Source organism: Salvia miltiorrhiza, chromosome 3, assembly GCF_028751815.1.
Source record: "Salvia miltiorrhiza cultivar Shanhuang (shh) chromosome 3, IMPLAD_Smil_shh, whole genome shotgun sequence".
In the NCBI taxonomy this organism is placed as follows: Eukaryota; Viridiplantae; Streptophyta; class Magnoliopsida; order Lamiales; family Lamiaceae; genus Salvia; species Salvia miltiorrhiza.
Window position 1 is genome coordinate 63873131 of NC_080389.1, and position 26027 is coordinate 63899157.

The 26027-nt window shown below is 32.8% G+C and overlaps 2 protein-coding genes and 3 long non-coding RNA genes across 5 annotated transcripts; 2 read left to right on the forward strand and 3 right to left on the reverse strand.

The window, feature by feature from the left end:
- The first annotated feature begins 1583 nt into the window (after window positions 1-1583).
- On the forward strand, window positions 1584-3733 carry LOC131015490 (uncharacterized). The gene is made up of 3 exons (XR_009098551.1): window positions 1584-2091; window positions 2186-2903; window positions 3279-3733. It is a non-coding gene; the product is annotated as an uncharacterized LOC131015490 (long non-coding RNA).
- A 3230-nt stretch (window positions 3734-6963) lies between these two features.
- LOC131015470 (glutaredoxin-C10) lies at window positions 6964-7711 on the reverse strand. The gene has a single exon (XM_057943893.1). The coding sequence runs from the start codon at window positions 7622-7624 to the stop codon at window positions 7223-7225; it is 402 nt and encodes a 133-aa protein (XP_057799876.1). The 5' UTR covers window positions 7625-7711; the 3' UTR covers window positions 6964-7222.
- A 14798-nt stretch (window positions 7712-22509) lies between these two features.
- LOC131015418 (heat shock factor protein HSF30-like) lies at window positions 22510-24664 on the forward strand. The gene is made up of 2 exons (XM_057943803.1): window positions 22510-22850; window positions 23954-24664. The coding sequence occupies exons 1-2, from the start codon at window positions 22581-22583 to the stop codon at window positions 24626-24628; spliced, it is 945 nt and encodes a 314-aa protein (XP_057799786.1). The 5' UTR covers window positions 22510-22580; the 3' UTR covers window positions 24629-24664.
- On the reverse strand, window positions 24402-25227 carry LOC131015492 (uncharacterized). Its single transcript, XR_009098553.1, has 3 exons — window positions 25087-25227; window positions 24666-25006; window positions 24402-24592 (listed from the first exon to the last, which is right to left on the reverse strand). It is a non-coding gene; the product is annotated as an uncharacterized LOC131015492 (long non-coding RNA).
- Window positions 25228-25275: 48 nt separating this feature from the next.
- On the reverse strand, window positions 25276-26027 carry LOC131015491 (uncharacterized). The gene is made up of 3 exons (XR_009098552.1): window positions 25886-26027; window positions 25487-25808; window positions 25276-25409 (listed from the first exon to the last, which is right to left on the reverse strand). It is a non-coding gene; the product is annotated as an uncharacterized LOC131015491 (long non-coding RNA).

Below are 26027 nucleotides of genomic sequence, written 5' to 3' on the forward strand. Positions count from 1 at the left end.
AAATCATACTTATCAATTCCTTTTCTAAATTAAGAGCATCACTAAGTTTGAATAGCAATCAAATCGATTATGATTCTCGTTAAAACAAATAAATAAATATATAAAAGTATATTAGCGTCACCTCGATGTCATATAGGAATAAATTCAGCTTTAGTTATCACCACAAATTGAGAATATTCAACAATTTGGATTTCTATATCAACCCTAGTTGTTAACAAATTGCAAAATGGAACATTACTTTGATCACTGTCCGAAGCAATTGTGACAATTTTATATATATATATATATATATATATATATATATATATATATATATATGGTGTGGTTAAAACAATTAAAAACCTTCTTATCATGAGAACGAAAGAATATTTGTATAAAATATAAAGTATTTGCACGAACGTGTAGAGTAGGTGCACTACGATTATGCAGTAAAATATAATTTTACCATAAATGAATTATTTTATATATTAAATGCATCTACTTTGTACGTCCATGCAAATATATACTTTATACATTCTATGCAAATGTTCTCATGATAAGAAGATTTTTATTTGAACTCCTTCGTATGTAAACTACAAGATGTAAATGTAAGAACTTATAACGCCCAAATTAACATAATCAAGATAAAACTCTTAGCCATCAAGATAACGTTCTCTGCTGGACTGTGTGGTATGCTAGAAACTTGAGAACTTTCCAAGATAAAACTCTTAGCCATCAAGATTGCTTTTCGATCGCGCAGCGTTCACGGTGGAGCAAAATAGTGAGTACTCCATAGGCCCGGGTCTCCCGTGCCCCCTCTTTGAGGTGTGAGGAAAACCAGTGGAAGGTGAGCTGTGATGCCGCTTTTGCTAGAGGTGTGGGCGTGGGTTTGGCAGCTGTGCTTACGGATGCGGACGGTGTGGTTTCTGGTTGCCGGTTCGGCTTTGTGGAAGGAGCGTTTACGACTAAAGAAGGGGAGGGCTTGGCTGTTGCGGAGGGTCTGCGCCTTTGCAAAGAGTGGAGGAAAGAGGATGTTATTGTAGAAATCACTACTACAAAAATGCACATACATAACGCTTCATACATAACGGTTTTTTTTAAAAACCGTTATGTATGAGTGCATTTTTGGAATAGATAACGGTTTTTACAAAAAACCGTTATCTATGTAGTGTTGTCCATACACTTAGATATCGGTTTGAGTTAAACCGTTATGTTTGTGCGTTATCTATTAGTTGCATACATAACGGTATTACAAACCGTTAAGCCGACTGTTATCTATGAGCATATTTTACAACGGTTTATTAAACCGTTATGTATGAGAGTTTTTAAAACTGTTAAGTATAAATATATATATTTTTTAATTTATATTATATTATATTTAAAAGTAATAAATAAATTGATGATTCTAAAATCTGAATTTGTTCATGAATATAGACTTTCATAAATTAAAAACTCCTAACATTTTTTTTCATTAAATAACACTTATATAAATTAAAAGACATTATTAGAAAATACCAAAAATTGAATATTGAATAATAAAAGTGAAATAAAAGAAAAGAAAAGAAAAAAGACTTTTCCCTCTCATCGCACAACCCTATTTTCCTTCCCCAATTTCACTCTTATCTTTCTCTCCATCTCTCATCTCAATTTCTCACCAATATTATGCACAGTCGGGAATCCTATCCCTCTCCAAAATTTCTCGCCGCAGTGAGGCGGCGCTCCGCCTCAGCCACGTCTCTCTCTTTTCTTCACCTCATCTTCCTCTCTGGCAGCAGCACACACACACATATATAAAAACCCTAGTTTCGTCCTCTCTCAATTCCGGCAGAATTGCCGCCGAAATGCCGCTGCTTCCTGGAGCTCGTCCGTCGTGCCGTCGACCACCGCCGACGTCTTCTCCGCTTCGACGGAACAAGGCAGCAGCAGAAGAAATCGAGCCTTCTCTTCTGAAGAATCGCTGCGACTTGTGTCGTCGTCGGTGTCTTCTCTCTCTCTACCTCGACGACAAGGTGGCGACAGTAGCTGCCACGCCTCTCTCACCCTGCTCACCGCTTACTCTACTCCGTCGAGTTTTAATCGACTCGGTCTCAAGCGGGGATACGCCACTTAAAGGTATCAAGATAAGATTTTCAATGTTTTCTATTCTCAATTTTTTCATGAATTGTAGTTTGAATTTTTCATGAATTAAAGAAATCAACTGAAACAGGAAAGGGAATGAAGCCCTAATTTCGCCACCTCTATCATCTGCTATCCCTAGGCGCCGCTACTGCACCGCCTGCCACGTCGCGCCGCCCTTCTTGTCTGCTAACCCTAGCCACCGCGACCAGCGCAGCCTGCTCGTCATCGCCCCTCTCGTCTGCTAACCCTAGCCACCGCGACCAGCGCCACCTGCTCGTCGCCGCCCCTCTCGTCTGCTTACCCTAGCCACCGCGACCAGCGCCGCCTACTCGTCGCGCCCCTCTCATTGTATGTACAATTTTCTATTTTTGCACATTAGTTTGTTCGATTTTGTGTTTGATTGCATTGACAAAGTAAATCTCTCGTTGTTGTAGGACATGGAATATGGGTTGAGGTTAATTGTTGCCTCTAATTCATGGATTTTGCACTGAGTTTATTTTGTTTTATTTTAGATTTGCTATCTGTTTAGAAGAGATTTAGTGTTTCTAAGGTTAGTTTTGCTTCTCGCTCCATTGCTATCATCAGAGGTTATTAATTCTAGCTCTTCCCCTTCTACTAGAAAGCTGACTCACATTTTTGTGCTTTTTAGATTCTGTTTAAAGTGAGCTCTGTTTTTCTATTGCAGATTGATTCCATTTGCATCTTACTTGATGCTCGTATAGTTGGGACTTTGGTGCAATTTATTTCTTCTTTCATGTTCCTTAAGCTTGTTCCTAGCAAACACATGGTAACAGTTTTGTGATCTGGTGAGTACTTAGATTTGCTCGTTTCTCGCTCACGGCTTATCTGTGGTATCTATCTATTGCTGATTGAAATCAAAGTGTTTGAATCATAATGTTATAAGATTATTGTATTACATGAAAAGGGCAGGAACTTTTTGTTTTCTACTTGCTCGATTCTCGCTCACAGCTTATCTGTGGTATCTATCTATTGCTGATTCAATTTCAAATAGGAATTATGTATGTCCAGTTATTTTGTGAGCTTGACATTTTCATGTTTTAATAGGTTTAATCTCCTTAGTTAATTTAATAGTATTAGATAGAATGTTACTTGAGCTTTTGAAAGATCCGTGTAATTGACACTTACCCCTCTTATGTTCAACAACACTTTTGAGCCATCAGAGGTTGGTATGTTGGCCAGGTGCTTGTGCGCGCCGCTGGTTTCTATCCGAGTCAGAAAGATCAACAAGCAAGGAACATTTCTGTCTTTAACCTCTGTAAGGTAAGTTTGCAGTAGTATTCTTTTAGAGGAATTGATATGGTTCAGTGCTTGTAAAATAATATCACTTCCTTTCTATTAATCGGGCAGATTGTCCATATCTGTAATGTCGAAAGCTACCCTAAGCACAACTGTTGGATGTTTATCGTGTGATGTATGTTCATCGTTTTCTCCAACAATGCAATTTGTTTATCAGTAAGCAATCAATTATTGAAAGTATCCAAAATATGTGGATAGTTATTCTTGTTATACCCAATCGCATTGTAGTGCAATAGATTTGTAAGCCTACTTGCTATTTGGTATCTGCTTTTGGTATAAATCTTCCCTTCAATTATATTCAGTATTGGGATTGATTGAATTGCTTTTCATAAGTGCAGTCATTTCTCTTTTCAGGTTAATGCTTACTCAAAGAGTGGATAATCAAAATCTAGGCAAACTCGCTGAATGTGCCCAGTAAATTCTGCATTTGACGTGATTATAAATATTGGTATCACATATACTGCAGAATTCATCTTATAATCAGTTCTCTCATTATTCTTTTGTAATGCTTGTGATTACTTAATGAATTTAGATGTTTATTTTCCCTCATGTGCACATATGCACTTGAAAGTCTACATTTGTTAAAAATTTGAGCAGATTCCCTCATGTGCATCGAATGAATTACCTTTCTAACCTTAATTCTTTAAAAAGTGCAAGGATGTTAGCAAATTTCATAGGAAATTTCAGAAAATACATGCTTGTAGCCTGTGTGAACCAAAGTTCAAATAAATGCTTGACATTGAACCATGAATTTGGCAAACATAATTTTCTTTTTAACTGTTTTTACCAAATATAGATCTTCTCTGGGTGAGCTGTGAGATGAAGGGCTTGTTTTACTACTCTTTTTCTTGGTGCAATTCATGTAGAGAAGAAGGGTTGGAATTAAGGATAGCTGAATGTGCCCAGTAAGTACTGCTTCTTACATACTGCAAATCATGCTTACTTTATACACACGAGTAATTTCTACATAGCACGAAGACGATCATTGTCTTTGTTCTGATCATGATGCTCTATATTGTGATTCTTGGTTGGCTCTTTGTATGATTTTGTGGCAAGTTTGTGGTGGATTAAATGAGTCGTACGTTGAGCTGAAGAGGCTTGTGAATTCACAAGAAAAGTTGTACCATATGGCTAGCTAGTTGCATATTTAATATGTTTAGTATTTTTGTAAGGCATATATAATAGTATAGATAGAGCAGTTGTTGAATTTTGACTATATTCAAATCTTGTATGAATTCTTTTTTATGATAATAATATAAAATTAAATATTTTGGATGATATATAATATTATTATTGTTGGTTTTATCATTTATACTGTTATGTATAAATTAATAGATAACGGAGAAATAGAAATCTAATTACGGTAAAAAACGTTATACATAACGGATTACCAAACGTTATTAATATCAAAAAACCGTTATGTATAGGTGTGTACATAACAGTGAATATTAAACTTTCATGACGGTTTGAAACGTTATGTATAATACTATAGATAACGGATATAATCCGTTACGTATATATAAACAATCGTTATCTATAATAGAATAGATAACGGATATAATCCGTTATGTATAATAGAATAGATAACGCTTAAATCTCCGTTATGTATGAAATCCACATACATTACACCATTATATATTACGGATGTTTTCGCACATAGATAACGGATAAAATCCGTTATCTATGAGCGAATTTGTAGTAGTGAATGGACTGCCAGAACCTCTTTTGGAAGCTCACCAACTCTTCTACTGACTTCTCTTATGTGGGCGTTACTTTGTGGGATATTTGTGCGATTGCTGCTAACTTCCGTCGTGTTTCCTACAGCTGGACTCCCAGGGAGGGTAATAGTATTGCTGATAAATTAGCTAAGCATGCTACTGTTTTGCGCAATGTTTCTTTCTTTACTGGTGTTGTCCCCAGTACTCTTGTTGATTCTCTTGCTTGATTTATAAAGTGGTGGCTTTGTTCTCAAAAAAAAAAAAATTAACATAATCAAACTTTTTATACCAAAAAAATCATCAAACTTTAGATTTGCAAAAAAAAAAAAAAAAGTGATCCAAATTTTAATTATTACTAATGGATTAAAATGAATTAAGATATATAAGGGCCAGTTCCGATGATCATAACTACAATATTCGTAAGAATACTATAACAAACTCACATAGTCATTGTATTCATCGTAATATTAATTGTATGCATTAAAAAAACACTAAATTATTGTCCCTTATTTGAAATCAGGTAATGCATACACCGTAAATATTTGAGACCAAAAGATTGTAAATATTTTTTACATTCTCGATATATTTAAATAGGTGTTTTTACTTTGAACTTTTCTAGTGAATTATATGAAAGGTTATTTCAAACAAAATAATTGTCCAATAGGACAATAGATCTCATGATGAGTAGGAAAAGAGATCGAGCATCAAAGTCATTTCATATATACACCCATATATTTTTTCTTGTTTTATTTTTCTTTTTTTAGAATGTATGGACCCATTATTTCTGCAAAAATCCTATTGTGCATATTGTACAACACATAGTCACATAAAATTGTAAATAAAAATTTATAATTCTCCCATACATCCATGACTCAAGTAAGAAAACACCAAATTATAATGAGAGTATTTTGTCACATCGTGGTCGTGTAGTAGCTTTTCTATTTTCATTAAAGGTCATGGAATCTTTATTTTTATAATAATTCAAAAATACTTCTTTAATTTCTACCTATCTTTCCCTTTCATTGATCACTATTGTCAAGATTCTATTGGAATTTAATTTGCTTCATTTGATGTAATGTTTCTTCTTTACTTTGTTTCATCTCTTAATTAGTTACACCTCATTTTTGCTCTGCATTTCAAAGCAAGAAATTTTGATTTTTTAATTTCTAGAAATCAAGTGCATAATACATATACAAACCGAACAATTCCATAGTTTTAATCAGCCAGTAACACAATTAACGAAAAATGGTCAAAATTGAGTATTTAAAAAAACATAATAAAATTAAACTAAACATAAAATAAAAAGGGAATGAAATAAATATCTGCCAAAAGTAGAGAAGCATGATAAATCAGTGATTGAGGGGTTTAGAGTAGCAAAGAACCAGTGGATGCCAACCATGTGTATGACAATTTTTTTTTTTAAATTACACAAAATAAAAATTGTTTGATAGTCAAAAGTGGTGTAAGAAGCAATTCCTATCCTAAATTTCGTCTAAGAATAATTTCCAAGAACTAATAAACAACACTCGAGAATATTCCTCCACAATTATTGGGATATTCATGAGCTTATATACACATAAATTGCAATAACTAATTATTTTTCAATGGTTAGTTAAAAAAAACACAAAAAAATATAAAAAACACACATAACGCGGTCATGTCTCAATCTCGTATTTTATTTCATCGAATAAAAACGATGATGTTGAAACATACTAACTAAAACATACCATATATGCACCCATCACAATTTCTTTAATCTTGATTCTTTGACCAATGCATATATATGGCATAATAATTCAACTCCAAATAAATAATCAATCAATACTAATAGTAATTAATAATATTCTTGCAAATTCTTTCATTAAAAATAGATAGTCATAATACTCATCACCACTCCTAATCACAATTACCAACACTAATTCACAAGCTTACAATGCCAAAGAAGAAAACTACACTACCTTATTTTTTTTTCTCCTTCACTAATTTTTTTTTGTTCCTTCCTTCTAAATAATAGTAGCAAATACTATAATATAAAACGATCGCGAAATAATGATTTTATAAAAAGAAAAGAAAAAGGATGATTTAATTAATTAATTAATTAGGAATTCATTTTTGAGAGCACCAACTTCAACAAGCTTAGGCACGAGATGATTACTGAGGTGCAAGGCGACGAGGCTCTCGAGGCCGCCGACGCAGGCGCCGCCGATGTAGAGCTCGGGGGCGGCGGAGGCGCCGCCGTGGGCGAGGGCGGCGATCTCGTCGTCGTCGTCGAGCTCGATGACGGTGGGGTGGACGCCGACGGTGGAGAGGAGGCGCTTCATGACGTGGCACATGCAGCAGGAGGGGCGGCTGAAGATGATCACGGGGTTCTCGGCGATGAGGCGCTGGATGCGCGTCTCCGCCGTCTCCGCCACGTCGATGGCAAGCGGCGACGCCGTGGACGGGGTCAGCTCGAGGCGGACGCCGCCGTCGTAGAGGCGGAGGCCTTGCATCGCCACGGTGGGGGAGGGTTTTTTGGGGGGGGCGGGAATTTGTAATTGGGGATTTTGTCGGGGGGTGGCGAGAAAATGGGGGGCGTGGAGGAGAGAGAGGCATGTGGAGGGTTACTATATACCAAAAAAGCATGAGGGTTGGGGTGGGGGTGGGGGGTGGGGTGGGGTGGGGTAGGGGGTGTTATGAATTACATAAAATGATATGGATTTGACATGAAAATGCCAAAATGTACTCCTTTAATTTTCCGAATAAATGAAATATTAGTAAAAAAAATGTTTCTTAAGACATTTTTCATGATTTGTACAAACACATTTTAAAGTCCAAAAAAATCGTACAGACTCTACAACCAATATACCCCCATAATGTAAAATTATTCATTTAAATTATATACTTATCTTATTTTCTCTGGTATACAGATAAAAATAAGCAAATTTATCTAATTGTTTAAAACGAAATGTCGATTTGACTTCTTTTGTTTCCAAATAAATGAACTATTTAGAGAGAAAAAAAATGTTTGTCAAGATTTTGTAGAAGCATAATGTAAAAATTCTAATTTTATTTTAATTCTTAATGCAAATAATTTAATTGTTCGATTTTCAGACACAATTACTACGAATAAAAGAGTAAATTCGTCTGCATTTAATATTGATTAATAGTGAATAAGGGAGTCGAGTAGGGGTCAAAATTGTTTCGATGTAATTATTTGATTTAGAGCATGAAATTTTAAAATATAATGTCAGGATCGAAATCATTTAAGGTAATTTAATTTTAAAAAAATGAATAGCATACTCATGGATAACGAATATAAAATTCAAATAGTAATAAAAAGAAACAATCGGATACGGAGATCAATACAAAATAACGGCTACATAGTTAATAATACATATAAAACGAGCGTACAACAGCTACATAGTTAACAGGACAAATAAAACGGGCATGGAAATTATTCAAAAGTACTCTAAAATTGACTCAATGTTATTTTTATTGTCAAACGTTAAATTGCTTCTAGATTTGAGGAATTAAGAATCGATGGATGAGTACCTTTGCAAAGTTTTATTTATAATGCACATTTTGTAGTAAGAAATTAGTATGAATCGATATAATTAGAAAAAAAAGTATTTTTATTATTATTGAGATGTTAGGTATATGGAGTCTTAGAATGAAACAAATCAATACATACACGTCCAATATTATCAAATTTCAATCGCATCAATAAATTTCTAATAACACATTCATTATAATGAGAAAAGTAACTTTGGAAAACTCATCAAAAAATCTCTAAAATTTGATAACAAGCTGCCTAAGTACGCCACCGGTATACATAAAAAACCGTGGGATATATCTATTTCTAAACATTAAGATGCAAATCTTTTTAAGATTAAATAACAAAGAAAATAAATAAAATGGTAGTATTATTTAATTGGTTATTGTGGTATGGGCCATGGGGAGACGTAAGAAAGATAATATGAATCGCAGGTGTATGGGAGTAATTGTGGGGCAACATGCACTAGATGACAAAACAGAAAGATCCTTCTGATCTGTTTCTTGGTTTTCTCCTACTATTAGTTAATTTAAATTAGTTGAAATTATTAGACGTAATTTGTGTTAATTTAATGCCAATGACATTATACTGACTCTGTCCCGCTTAAGTTGATCAAATTATTTTCGACACAAAATTTAAAAAGTGACAAAATTATTTTATGTAAAATTTTTTATCGACATAGACGATCAAAAAATAAATATTGATCAAGTTAGCTGCGACGGAGGAAGTACTAGAAATTGCAATAAGTTACTAAAAATATATTTGAAATGACCTATTTGTAAATTTGTAAAATATACTATTATTTTTATAGTTTTATTAATTTACTTTTGAACATTTGCATCAATTATAATTTATAACGGAATTTATCATGTGCATTCACAATTAATAGGGGAGTTAAAAATACATAATATTTTGTAGAGCTTTTTGGAGGGGGAAAATGAATTGTTTTACTTTTTTCTAATATATATATATATATTGTGTAATGTTTTTAAAATGTTTTTGATGGATACTTGTAGGAGTTATAATACATGCATTCTCTTCAAAACACTAAAATGGTGGTGATTTCTCCGACCTCAAAATTCACAAAAAAAAAAAGATAAAGAAAACAATTATTTTTAGAATGAATCACCTATTTAATTAGTGTAGTTCAAGTCAACACCAGTCATATTAAAAACAAAATTACTGTAGTGTCCCAACTTCCAAGGAGCATAAAAATTGAAGATTTTAATACAATATTAGCCAATCTTTTGGCCGACGTTAGGAGTAGAAAAATATTTATGTATTTTATTGACAGCAATATTTCTCTATTTTAAAGAGATTAAAGTGGGTTGACCTAACGCCAACTACTTGCAATATTTCCTATATATTTGTATAAATGCGTGTACAAATTAAACGACAGCATACCAATTAAGGACATAATTTACCTCAATTAAGGAGTATTATTTAAATAAAAGTTGTAATGGAATTGAATTGAAAATAAACATAAGTTTGAAAAAAAAAATATGGCTTAATTTTTATTATTGTGAATATTTAAAATGAAAATATGGCCCAAAAATTGCTCCATTGTACAAATATAGTTCATTATATATTCAGAAACGGAGAAAGAAATTTGACGTTAACTGACAGAATCGTTAATTATGATTCGAAAAATTAACTTAAAATGTAGAATTACAATGAATCAAAAGCAATGAAAATAATGTTATATGATGTATATGGTTAACGCTTGCAAACAGATGTTCAAATTGACCAAATAACAAATGAATTTGACTCGAGTCAAAACAATTAATTAACCATCGATTCATGTTAAATAATCCAACAATTTTAAAAATAAATTCACGATCATTTGGTCAGATTTTCGAAAGACTATAAAGCAAATAAAATTTGAACACGTCAAAACCTTTTAATCGAGCCATCAGTTTCAAATAAATATGTTGTCTGCAATTCCACAAAAATAAATATCATCTATCATAATCAAAGTCGCAAATCGACTAACCAAGGGGTCGCATTAGTATTTCCATATCAAACGTATGACGTATTTTAATATTTTTTTATAATATAAATATCTGAATGCATTCTATCAAGTATGATATAGTATCTCATTCCACATGATAAACTATTCATACATATAATAAATTACATAGTTGTTTATATATTTGCAATACGAATAATGAAGGAGGTCAACATCTATGTTTACTAATTAAAGAGATATTAGCTTGTAAATATTCGAACTTTTTTTCTTTTTCTGATATTACATTCCAACTTTAAAATCTGTCAATAAATACTTGAACTGTGTATTCTTTTTTATTTTGCACCCAACAAATTTTTATCATCAAATCGTTGCTGATATGTCAGCCGAATTGACATCTCAAACTCTACAATTACATGTTATAAATCTCACATTGACAACAAACTAGTCTGCTTCATTATGCACTTCAAACTTCTCTCTCAATTCGATTATCATATCAACAACGATTTATGGGTAAAAATTCGATTATAAAACTCAAAAAAATACAAAATATAAGTATTTATAAATAAATTTTAAAATTTATATGCAAAATTAGCAAATAAAAAAAGTTGGAATATTTACGGTCCAATTCCTTAAAAGATCGAAGATATCAATTTTGAGTTCAATTTCTTTAATTAATTCAAAAAACAAGAAACAGCGGCTCAGCACATGGGGTGTGATGGCAAAGCCGTAAATATTAAGCGAAGCTTGGCCCCACAAAACAGATGAAGAGCACACGTGACGTCAGTAGCTCGATTCGAAGCAGGGAAAGCAAGGAACGGGTTTAATGATGAGGGGGTAAACGGGGGCCCCACGTGATGTCATGATCTGTGATCCACGTCATCACTACGTCGTTGCATACGACAAGTGGCAGCACTTCCCTCTCTCCAACGATCGAGAGAGAGAGAGAGAGGGGTTACTCTGCTGCGCGGGTGCATTTAGTCTCACTGTAGGCGATTGCGTCACCGTAAACGGGGCCGACCCCACACCACATGGTGTGTTAATATGTCTTTTTTCATTTTTTTTATTCTTACTCGTATTACTCCTTCTGTCCATAAAATATTTGTCACATTTTAGATGACACGAATTTTTATCATGTAGAATAGCTCGTGGTCTGAAAAGTTCACGATAAAAGAAATATATGCACTCTTTCACAATAGCCAACAATCTATGGATATCAGCCTCACTGCTTTTAAGGACATTTGACTTAAGTGCATCCCTTGCAAAAGGTCTTCCTTTATTTGAAACACTCTTTAAGATAAAATTCCGACGAAGGAGAACCTGTGGAAGAGAAGAATTTATCTTGAGAATGATTGCTACAGATGCCTCCTCTTGTCTTGCTATACTGAAATCCACTGAACATATTCTACTTTCGTGCGCATTCTCGATTCAGATTTGGAAGGCCATATGTAAATGGTTGAATTTCAGCTACGTTCTCATTCATCTATCTTGGAACATTTCTACGAATTTGTTGAGAAGGGTGGAACAAGGTTGGAAAATCAATTTGCAACATGATTTGACAATGTGTTTGTTGGAATATTTGGAAAACCATAAATGCGAAAGTGGTCAAGGAAGGAAGCCCCGATAGCTCTAGAACGGTGGATGAAATCATTTTCTGCACGTGGAGATGGTTAAAGGCCAAGAGCCCCAATCATTTTTTTCACTCACCCTTTGATTAGATGTTGAATCATTGTTAGCTGTTTCTCTGCAAAAATTGCTTGAGTCCTGTTTGTTTGATGGTTGATGGTCTGGAGATTTTCTTTTTCACTTCGAGTTTGTGTTTTGACTTGTTGGCTGAATCTGCACTGAATTTTTTGAACTGTGTACCTCTGGTACTCTCTTATTCTTTATAAAGTTTATTTACTTAAAAAAAAGATAACACGAATTTTAATAAAATATGGAGTAATTATTAATAAAGTAAGGATCTCAAATCTACGTAATTAACTTTAAAATATATTTGTACTTTGAATTCTCTATGTTTACATTACTTAAAATCATCTCTCTCTCTCAAGCCTCCACCGGCAAAACAGCGACGGGCCCACATCTCTCTCTCTCACACACACACACACATGGCCAGAAAGAGAAATATTACTAGGATTGCAAATGTGGAATCAGCGTAGTTTATGTGTTTATATTTAATTTAGGAATTGGAGTGGGTTTTTTCTATCAAACTTATGGGCTGCTAATTAAATGCCACTAGATTTATTTTTTTGATAAAAAATGCCACTAGATTTATATAACATAAAAGTGGCACAACCCGCTCGTGCAGCTAAAATGCAAATTAAAATTTAAATTGAAATTACATATCAATCCACACCACACATCTATATCTACACAAGTGTACTAAAATTTAAAATATGGTTTGATAGTTCAAATTCATCGAACAGCTCTGACGATTGATCATCATTTTAACTGTAATTTTAATAAAAATAATTAAATATTTTTTTAAAGTATAATTCATATAAGAAAATGAATTAATTGAAGTTATAAACTAAAATTTGCTGAAAATTACCTCGCCGCGCATCTATACCTACACAAGTGTACTAAATTAAATTTTAAAATTTGTGTAAAGCGGTTTGATAGTTCAAGTTCATCGCACATCTCCCTCGATTGATCATTATTTTAGACGTAATTTCAATGAAAGAAATAAAATAATTTTTCAAAGCATAAATTATGAAAAATAAATAAATAAAAATTGAAATTATAAACTGAAATTCGCTTACATCGCCAAAGCTGTTCATATTCCAATTCATTCAAATATAATATTGGTATAATCTTTGATTAATTATGCCTTTCCCACCTAACTACATTAAACATAGTCGACATTAAATAGACTAACGATGACACATCACCTTAGATGTTTTAAATTACTCTTCTTTCAAAAGCATTACTTTATAATTTTAGTATATGCTTATTTGACTAATAGTTTTTACATCTTATGTCACCATGTACGTATTGGCCACTTTTTCTTAGTTAATTAGACATACCTAATATTGTAGATTCCTTTAGTATTTGTTTTAATTATTAATTAAATTTTAGTTCCGATAATGGCGTACATAGGAAAAGCTTCTCTCAAGTTCATAATATTAGTAAAAAATACAAATTATATACTATCATTCAAAAACCAACAATTCATATCAATTTCTACATATTATAAGTGAGAAAGGTTTTCATTCGATTCTCATGCTATAAACAATTATGTCCACTACACTATTATACACGCATATCCACACACAAATAGTGTATATAAAAATAACTACTAGCACCATAATAAATTAAGTTAAATGTTTTATTTTTTATGGCATAAGAACTTATTTAAAAAGCGAGTATATTTATTGCGACCTCAAATAAATGCCCTACTTTGAGATTATGGTGTAAATTTCTTTGTTTTGCCATTGCCTTCACTAATAAATCTTTATTTATTGTCATTTCATGCAAATATCATATTTGAAAAGAGTAAAATTACTTATTTTCTGAATAATCAAATTTTTTATTTATTGTCTCTTGGTGGTGTTGTATTTTGGTTGATGGTTAGTTTGAAGCTCATAATTAGGCTATTTATTGTCTTCAGTTGGGTTTTTTTTGGTTTATAGACAGACACTCTTTTTTCTCATTCAAGTTTTTTCCATTGAGTTTTCTTTAAGGAGGTTTTAATGAGTTCTGACCATAAGTTTGCATCTTTGTGCTTATAAGGGTTTTGTTCTTTTTTTTCCCCTCTTTTTAATATAAATCGTATTTTAGTACTTAATATACCAATTTTGTCGATACAAAATATTTATTCAGAGACGGATGAAGCAGTTCTATTTCAATCAATGTGGATACTCTAAGCAACGAGACACTTGACTCATCAATTCTTTTTTATACTATATGTGAGATATTTTTGCCTATACACCATTGTATGAGACACTTTTAACTCATCAATTCTTTTTAGATTGAAGATATTTTGCCTATACAACATTGTATCTAATATGTATATATATACATGTATGGGTGTGGAATGTCCACTGCGTGTTGTGTGTGTAAAAAAAAAATAATGGAGAGGGGGTTTGTTGCCTTTGTTTGTGGGAAGTGAGGCCCACAATGTGCATGAAAGTCGTGCAAAGGGTTAAAGCTGAGCCGTTGATGGTGCAATATTTGGTGTCTGCCACGTTGGAATTTAATTTTTTGCGATTTTTGGAATATAATTTTGATCTCGTCAGAGGGGAAATATGGGTCCCACTTCAAAAAAAATTTTAATAATAATTTTAAGCATCCGAATTTATTATTATTATTATTATTATTATTATTATTATTATTATTATTATTATTGTTGCGTTTCAATTATTGGCTGCACATTTGTCTAAATAATAAATGTTTTCAAAAAAATATTACTATGTCATTTGCGAAGGACCTGTAGTTACTTTGGAGTTTGGACTAACCAATGAAATTAATTACTTGTAATTTTCATTTTCTTTTTATTAATTTTCATTAATTGGGTATTGTCGTCTTGTAAATGATGTGGACTAATAAATGTGTAACTGATTTTTGAAAACAGTAGATGACAGATTTTTTTTGTTGTTTGTATTTAAAATGGACTATTCAAGAACTATACATAGGCATATAATTATTGCTAAAGTTAATTGAGCCACGTACAACTTTCATTCACAACTAGCTAGTTAAATTAATAGTAGTTGAGTTAATTACACTTAAATAATAAATATCCTGATTTTTAGAGCCTTTTCAAAAAATATCTGCATTTTCATTTATGTTTTAAACACATCAAAAAATAGGCCGCAGTTGAAAATTCGGGTGTCAAAAAATTGAATTAGCTCACCAAATATATAATAAATAAGTGAAATTATATTGATTGAAATGTGAGATTGCAACTATAACAAAATTTAAACTTTCTTCAAGGTTCTATATATATTTTTTAAACAAAATGAAATTGCTGTAAAGTTCGAAATTATACTTGACCCATAATATATATGGAGTATGTATTTCATTGATTAATAAAATTGTTGGTCTCATTAACTAAATTATTCATATGTGTATGGGAAACAAATATTGAAGTGAATCAAATAGTGACAACACATTAAAATTTGAGTTGAAAAGTTGTAGCTTTAGCCTTTTGTAACTCAAGATTAGGGAATATGCTCATGCATGGTTGCTGTCATCATGAGCACATTATTAGTTTTGCTTCAATCTCACCAAATTTATACTCCTACTTTTACTTTATTTTTCCTTTTTTTTCCTCTTCTTTTTAACTTTTAGTTACCAATGGAATGTGACGTTTATATTATTAAAAAAAAAAATCAGACACCTAATTAAAACTATTATTTTCTAATAAAAAATTTGTGTGAGACGATATCTCATAGTAGTATCAAAGTTTGCAAAATTTATAAAGAAAAAAATTCAGAGAACTAATCCGTAAATTGTGCGATTCTAATAACGAAAAAAGGTTTAGGGTTAAATGCAAGCAAGTGTAACCTCAGCCCACTACAAACAGTGTAGTTAATGTTCATGCAAACACGTGTGGCCCCCATCCCCACACCCAGTGCAGTTAGTGCTCATGATCGGAGATACTGGATTCGAGTTAGCCATGACGCGATCTTTAATTATTTTTATTTACTTGTTAATTTGTAAAATCAAAAAATTCAAAATTTGTTCTTTCAAAAGAATTTATTCTAGGGTTTTGTAAGAAACTCACTCAATAATCTTAGGATTTGAATACTAAAATTGAGATTCATGCCGTAACATTTTTATACATGATATAAATACTTTTGTTGATCTGTATATAATTCAATTTTAGTAGCTATATATACTTATCACCTATCAATTTTGACTGATCACAAATTCCTAACTAGAGCATTGTTGGGGACATTCGAACACAATATTATAATGTTTAAATTAGATTTCATGAAGAAAAAAAATAATGTTATCATGATCGACGGCCACTACCATAATAAGTGACGCCTATCATTGTATATAATCGAACACTAATTTATATTATTATATGATAGTGGAGTTATTTGGACAGACATGTAGTTATATTTATATAAATAATTAATACACGCTACAATTATTTATTTGTTTTCTCTATTAAATTGAAACATTAATTTCATTCGAATATCCTCTTTTATTCGTCAAATTAAATAGGTGTTTCTCTGATATGATTGATTGATGACGGCAACCTTATTATTAATAAGGTTAACATTTGTGAAGTACTCCCTCCGTCCCGCGAAGCATGACACACTTTCCATTTTGGGTTGTCCCACGAAGCATGACACGTTTCCTTTTTTGTCAATAATTATTACATTCTCTCTCCTACTTTATCACCTTTATTATATTCTCTCACCTACTTTATCACTTTTATTACCTTCTCTCTCCTACTTTATCAATTTTATACTTTATTAATTACACACTTAAAACACTAATCTACAATTCCTTAATTCCCGTGCCGAACTCAAACGTGTCATGCTTCGCGGGACGGAGGGAGTAGTAAAGTAATAGCTTTAATTGTTGACCATTGGATCATAGAAAAAATCATAATTTTTCACAGTCTTTATCAAACCGAAAGCACAAATATGACTAAATATTTTTCCAATAAAACATCATTAAAATTCATGTGGCTATTGCCTTAAAAAAATTGTCACCATGCAAAGCAATGTATAAAACTCTTACGTCAAATCAACATGGCTTTCGTCACTCGTTACATCAACTCATCAAATTAAATCAAAGGAAGATTCATGCCACCATAGTTTATTACTAATTAAATAATAAATATTTTCTCATGTATTTTTACATTGAAATGGCATTTATGGGTATTAATTAAGTATAACGTGTTGGGTGGGGGGGGGGGGGACATTCTGTTATGTATATTCAGAATATTTATATAATAATATTTGTTTTAATATGAAATTGTAGTTAAAATTATTTTCAAGGGTAAAACTATTTGAATTAACGATGAAAATTAATGATTTTTAGGCAATTCGTATAATCCATTTTTTAGAGTTCAGTTAATTACTTGTAAATAGCTGTTATTCTATTTATTTGACATCCGAAAATTATAGTGGAAATTTATGACTTAATATCATCACAAACGTAATCTTGTAGAGACGAATCAAGTAATTTTTTTTTGTTTTTTTTTACGAACAAAATTACAAATTTTCGTAATCTTTTTCTTTATTTGTTTGTTTGTTTATTATTATTTTTTTTTGTAGAGATTTTATCAACGAATATTTAAAATGTGATGACATGGGTGACGCAAAGGTGAATGGCACTTCAAATTTGTTCGAAGCAAAACTCTCTTAATTCCTTCATTAGAAAAATAAAATAAAATAAAATAAAATAAAATAAAATAAAATAAAGAGAATAAATTTTGGTTTTTGACCAAACCTATTTTTTGGGTCAAAAAATACATAAACTTTTATATTTTTGGAATTTGACCGAGCCGAAAGTTCGTCGGCTAATAAATTGATTATTTGAATTCTGATGGGCAATCCGAAGGTACCGTTGGAAAACTCTTAATGTCATCTTTCTAATGATACTTATATTGTTGGGTTTTGATAATCGGAAGTAGTAAAAAAAAATAGCACGAAAGTCGATGTCACGAAACTCTATATTTTTCCCTTTTTCGATCACTTTCGGTTACCAAAACCCAACAATATAAGTATCATTAGAAAGACAACGCCAATAGCTTTTCAATTGTACTTTTAGATTGGCCATCAGAATTTAGACAATCAAGTTATTGGCCAACGAACTTTTGGGGTCATGTCAAATTCCAAAAAATTAAAAGTTTATGTATTTTTTGACCAAAAAGATAGGTTTAGTTAAAAACCAAAATTTGGGTATAATTTGTGTATTTATAGGCAATTAACCCTATAATAAATTTGTGTGGGTAAAAATATAAGTAGAAATTATTTTGTCTGATAATTACGTGCACGTCTTGTATATAGTAATTCTTCTTGTCTATTCTATTTATGGCATAAAAATATTTTGCACCAATTTATTGCGTGTTCACAAAATTACGAAAGTGTACGAAATTACGAGCCTTTTACTAGCATAGTAGCATGTACGAAAAAAATGTTTACTTATAGTATGCATATAATTTAATGCAATGGTAGTTGGGATATTTTCACAATTGAAAAATATACCTACACAAGTACATCCAATTATATACATATCACTAAAATGGTATAAGCGAATGAAGAATATTTTAGATTTTAAATTCTTTTACATAAAAGAAAAAGTTTACCCATGAAAGTTAATTCGTTTACTAATTACTATATATAAACATCTATAAATTGAATTCTCTCGCCATTTAAATAAATTAACTATTTACAAATATAAAAATAACTCAAGATTAATTCATAATATACATTTATACCCCCAACCCTACACAAAGATAAATAAACACTTCCTCCTATACGTTGATCTTCGTATGATTTACGATTCTCAACATTTACAAATCAAATAGATTATTCAACTATTACTAATTTTTTTAAAAATCATTTTGCATGTTTACCTATTTTATGACCAAATTTTGGGCATGAAACGTCATTTCCTTCCAACTATACAATATGACGTAAGTTTTATTTTTTCACACGGTTATATTTATGTCATGCAAGTATATTTGTGATATGCCAACACAACGGAAATTGGACGAATATGAAAAATGAAAAAAAATAATAGTTAAATAATCTTAATAAAGATTTTAAAGTTCGTGTGCAAAATGAGAATTCGTTAAGTTCTGTAATTTATATATATGAAATTAACCCTATTTATAACTGAGTGATTCAAATGGGTCAATGTATATTGTAAAATATAAATTATTTCAAGTTCTTGAGTACTCATGAAGATCTACGGTGAATTCATGATTTTGCTGAATAAATCTGGGTTTGTATAGCAATGACTCCCCATATTAATATGTACATAAAATATGGTTAGTTGTGGGCAATCCTTGAAAGTGGAGGATATGTTATGTCAGCAAATGCGAGGAGAGCCATGATATGTGGAGTAACTTTATGATGATGAGATATATAAATAAATAAATTCAATATCTATGTAATACTTTTTAAATTCTTTTTAGAGCACAATGTAACCCACCATTTGTACATAACATTATTATGGTTTAGGATCCTGTTCCTTGCTTGGTTTTGAATCTTTGACCAACTGAATCTGATTCTAACCTTGACCACATACATATCATCTATGTTGCATAGGTATGAAGGTGTGGATGCGGGCGCGATACGATACGAGTATGGGGATATGAGTTTTTAAAAATTATAGGGTGCGATTCGACAATGATACATATAATTATTAAAATTTTATGATATATAATGCTTATAAAATATATACAATTTAAATTTTTTTAAATTAATTATATGTAATTTACATTTTATTTTACTTATATAAGTTAATTGAGCAACAATATAACGATTCGAATATTATTAGTCCAATATATAAGTCATAACTGAAAATAAAATTATCAAAATAACCTTGTGTAGGCCTTTCGTGCACAAGATACGTGAATTTCGCCTATGGAATTTGCGAATCCGGTTTATTTTTATGAATTGTTTTAAACGATACGCCACGTGGCGAATCGGGTGCGAATCCGGTGAGAATTCGAGAGAATCGCACCCTAAAAGAATCTGATTCGCCGTACATGCTAATTTTTGAAGAATCCGTGCATCATATTATACCATCAACCATGAACTATTAGTATGTTGTTATATTTATTGTTTATATACATTCGATTTAATACATATACACTCATGAGTGAGTTATATGTGCACTTATATATATATATATATAGGGTGCGGTTATTGTGAGAACCACACTTATCGTGAGAACATAAGAACCATTAAAATCAATGCATCTACTATATAAATTAATGCATTCGCTATTAAATTTAATGCATCCGAAAATAATAAAATTTTTGCTCCCTTCAGGATTCGAACCCAGGATCTGCATTCATCCATCAAGATGATGCATCCACCGTAGATCTTGATGATCGAATGGTTTAAAATGGTTATCTGTTCTAATTTTATTTAGTGGTTCTTATTTGAACTTCTCCCTATATATATATATATATATATATATATATAGGTGCCTAGATAAAAATAAATGTGTCTAACAAGGCAACACATTACAAAATCTATTAATTGTATAGCTTGATTTAGAATACATATATGGTCTTCCTAGGATTCTCGTATCCCAATGATATATTATGAATTTGATATGAAGTATTATGAATTAACCGTAAAAAGTTATGAATTCAAAAAAAAAAAAAAAAATTACTACCTACAAGATCGAAACATTGAACTGTGAATTTATTCTTTAAAGTGACGAATCAACCATTAATTAATTAAAAGAACAAATCGAGTATTATTTTTTATGTAATTTATAAAATTAATAATTTCAATAATAATATATGACGTATTAAAATAAAAATAAAAGTATGAAATAAAAAAGACATTAATGCTAATGTGGAATAAACGACAGTGGTGCTATAACATTTCTCTCTCTCTCTCTATATATATGTCATGTAGGCACCATTTAGTCTTTTTCTTTCCTTAATTTACGTGTCCTAATCAAAATTTTCATGAGTTCGAGCCCTATTAAAATATTTAAATACGAACCCCATAAAATATTTTCACTAATGTTCCCATTTTTCAACATCATTTTTCCATTCAAATGTGTTGCGCGACTCCATATCTCTTCTAGGTCAAGCTCATTGCAAAAAAAATCTCTAACCTAAATTTTCTACTCCCTCCGTCCCGCGAGTCTTGACACGTTTGGGTTCGGCACGGAAATTAAGGAGTTGTAGATTAGTGTTTTAAGTGTGTAATTAATAAAGTATAAAACTGATAAAGTAGGAGAGAGAAGGTAATAAAAATGATAAAGTAGGAGAGAGAATATAATAAAGGTGATAAAGTAGGAGAGAGAAGGTAATAATTATTGCCAAAAAAGGAAACGTGTCAAGATTCGTGGGACGGCCCAAAAAGAAAAACGTGTCAAGACTCGTGGGACGGAGGGAGTACTTATTTTTTTATTAATTTTTCAAATTCCTCAACCTTGATATACAAAGATACGAATTGGACAGCAGAAGCCCAAAGAGAATGGGCTTCACTTAATGGGAGTATTATTCTTAAAGCAGGCCCATTAAAAATATGGCCCAATATTATTTTGTGTAACCAAGGAATTTTAGGGTTTTTCTTTTCTAAAAAAATTTCTAAATTATGACAATCTTGGATTACAAATTTCATTTCTACCAAAGTTGATCGTTGAGAGCTTGGTGCTGGTCGTATAAATTTTTTATATTTTTGATAAAATAAGCTCATAATTCTTTTTTTTTTAAATAGTTCCCCAATCCCAATTTATTGTTTCAAAATCTTATAAGCAACAATCTATTTTACAAAAATATTTGTACTATTATATATTATTACCATCACACACCATTGCAATTTCATACTAACTCAATTAATATCCAAACAATTTTAAAACTTGTAAACTTTTGAAACATTACACCTTACAAATTATTAGTCTTTCTATATCTTAAACCATCAAGAAACTTCCATAATTAGCCCATCTAATGATCATTTCCATTAATCTCAAGAAGTTTCTTATCCCCGCCAAATATATCTAAGAAGCTTCTACACCCTTCCCACAAATCATAACGTCCCACGTGGCCAATGTTTCGACCCATGCTGACAAGCCACGCTCGAGCTGGAAATATCTTATCCAACGCGAAAACTTTCCATTCCTTCTAGAATCTTCCACTCCACATCAGCTCACTCACTCCCTCACTCTCTCTCTATATATAGAAAGCGCGAAACTCAATTTCAAAGAAACAAAAACAAAAATGGAAAGTTAACTGCTAAATTCTGCGGCGCGAAATTCAACTACCAACTAACTGGGAAAAAAAAAAATGGAAGGCGCGGCAGTGAAGGTAGAAGTCGACGCCGCCGCCGCCGCGGCGCCGCGGCCGATGGAGAGCTTGTATGATCTGGGCACGCCGCCGTTCCTGACGAAGATCTTCGACATGGTGGAAGATTCCTCGACGGATTCGGTGATCTCGTGGAGCGCGGCGAGGAACAGCTTCATCGTGTGGGACCCACACGCATTGTCCGCCGCCTTGCTCCCCAAATTCTTCAAACATGCCAACTTCTCCAGCTTCGTTCGACAGCTTAATACCTACGTAAGTTTTCATCGAAATTCTTACCTTAAAAAAAATGATTTTTTTTTTTTTTTTTGCTTCGGTTGATGTGATGGAACGATTGAACGATGATGCATGTTATTGAAATCTTCTCTGTTTGATCGGAATTTCTGTAGTTGTGGAAGCCATTTTTGCTATTTTAGAGGGAAATTGTGTTTAAATACTCGATTTTTCACATAATTCTGTATTTGTATAATAGCTAAAAATTATGCCTTCAAATAAACAAACTTCCAATTAATGCTGAGGCGGATGATTGAAATTTGAAACGGCATTAATTCGTAGGAATTTGACAATCGTATGAAAAATCAGAACGATTGAAACAATTGAAAGTTCGTGTATTTGGAGGCAGAATTTTTAGTTCGTATGCAAACAAGAATATGGTTAGTTCGAGATTTTAGCTGTTTGTGTTTCCTCTTTTGTTAGTTATACTCTGTTTTGTAGATTTCGAATTTGCTAAATTATGTGCGTGGAGGTTTGTATGGTTAAATTCTGAGTCATATGTTCGTAATTTAGAGTTTTCAATTACAAATGTGTGTGATTTCCAGCTTAAATCTATATGGGCTTGTGAATCAAAAAAAAAAAAGCAAAACTTGATAAGAGCTGTACTTTTTAAAATTTTGAATTTGAGAATTTTTTTTCGAAAACAATTCTTATACGATAAGGGCATTTGCACAAAAATCCGATAATTTGAAGATTTTACAAGTACAAAAACATACACTTTTTTATTTTTTGCTCGGAGGGGGGCTTAAGCCCCCCACCTCTGACTGTATCTGCCATTGCTTGTAATTGTGTGTTTGTATATGGTGATGTATTTTTTAAATTTTCGAATCTGAGATTTTTTCGAAGACAAATTTAATTAAATATGATTCAGGGTTTTTGCAAGAATATATATATATATAAAAAAGAATCTTTTTTGCTTGGTGGGGGCTTAAGCCCCCTACACCTCCTACTCTATCAGCCATTGCTTGTGATTTTGTGTTTGAGTATGGTGATCCATAATCTTCTTTGATGCAGCTCTGCAATTCATGAATGGGACTACTGTGGTAGATTTTGTTTTTGCTTCAAATCTAAATTTGAGTTTGCAGGGATTCAGAAAAGTGGATGCAGACAGATGGGAGTTTGCGAACGAGGGGTTTCTTGGAGGGAAGAAGCATCTGCTGAAGACGATCAAGAGGAGGAGGAACACGTCGCAGAGCAGCACGTGCCATCAAGGAGGCGGAGGCGGAGGCGGGGGAGGAGGCGGAGCTCCTTGTGTGGATGTAGGGAGGTATGGCAAGGAAGAGGAGGTTGAGAGGCTGAAAAGAGACCGAGACGTGTTGATGGCGCAAGTCTTGAAGCTCAAGCAGCAGCACCGCAGCTCGAGGGAGCGTCTCCTGCTGATTGAGGAGCGCGTGCGTGGCTCTGAGAGGAAGCAGCAGCAGATCACGAGCTTCGTTGCCAAGGCTTTGACTAATCCGTTGTTTCTTGAGAGACGCGTTGGGATAGGGCAGAAGAGGCGGCTGGACAACGTTGGTGGCACGAGCTCGGATCCCATCACAGATGATGTGTTGGAGAGGCTTGATCAAAGTGAGGGAGAGGAGACTATAGAGTCATTGATCTCGGCTGCAGATGTTGGTGGCACGAGCTCGGATCCCATCACAGATGATATGCTGGAGATGCTTCTAAGCGAAGAAGACGAGGAAGGGGAAGAGGTCGGAGACACGCCTTCTTGGGGCGAGGAGGATCTGCAAGAACTTGTTGATGAGTTGGGATTTCTGTAGTTTGATTTGTGCCATGAAAAATTTGGATTGTGTTTACTGTTTTTAGCTTCTTTGAGTGATTTGCCATGGATTTGAAGGAGACCATTGATGGAGAAGATCTTGTTTGTGGTGTGATGATGAAGGAAAAGGAAAGTAGTCATTGCATAATCAAATTAGTATCCTCCTAAATCAATCAGTTTGTTTGACTGAGGATTTGTATGATGATTTGAATATCACTTTTTGCAGATAATGTTTTTTCTTGATCACTCTCTCTCTTTCTGCAGATGGTGGGTGGTGAGGAAAGAGCTTCACAACGGTCTCGTTGCTTCGTGCAAGAACTCGTTCACAGCTTCGTCTCTCAGATCTGTGAAGACGACGTCTAGTCTAACACCACTCGTGCTGTAAACAGAGATCAAGAAACATGATAAAGAAAGGGAAATATTCAAAGACCAGAAAAAAAAAAAATGGATTGTGTTTACCCTTTTTAAGTGATTCACCATTGATGGAGTTCAATCTTTGAAGATCTTGTTTGTGGTGTGATGATGGAGGAAAAGGAAAGAAATCATTGCATAATCAAATTAGTATCCTCCTAAATCAATCAGTTTGTTTGATTGAGGATTTGTATGGTGATTTGAGCATCATTTTTTGCAGATAATGTTTTTTCTTGATCACTCTTATCTCTTTCTGCAGATGGTGGGTGAGGAAAGAGCTTCACAAAGGTCTCGTTGCTTCGTGCAAGAACTCGTTGACAGCTTCGTCTCTCAGATCTGTGAAGACGACGTCTAGTCTAACACCACTCGTGCTGTAAACAGAGATCAAGAAACAGGATAAAGAAAGGGACATATTCAAAGACCAGAAAAAAATTTGGATTGTGTTTACCCTTTTTAAGTGATTCACCATTGATGGAGTTCAATCTTTGAAGATCTTGTTTGTGGTGTGATGATGGAGGAAAAGGAAAGTAGTCATTGCATAATCAAATTAATATCCTCCTAAATCAATCAGTTTGTTTGATTGGGGATTTGTATGATGATTTGAGCATCATTTTTTGCAGATAATGTTTTTTCTTGATCACTCTATCTCTTTCTGCAGATGGTGGGTGAGGAAAGAGCTTCGCAAAGGTCTCGTTGCTTCGTGCAAGAACTCGTTGACAGCTTCGTCTCTCAGATCTGTGAAGACGACGTCTGGTCTAACACCACTCGTGCTGTAAACAGAGATCAAGAAACAGGATGAAGAAAGGGACATATTCAAAGACCAGAAAAAAATTTGGATTGTGTTTACCCTTTTTAAGTGATTCACCATTGATGGAGTTCAATCTTTGAAGATCTTGTTTGTGGTGTGATGATGAAGGAAAAGGAAAGTAGCCATTGCATAATCAATCAGTTTTTTTGATTGAGGATTTGTATGATGATTTGGATATCAT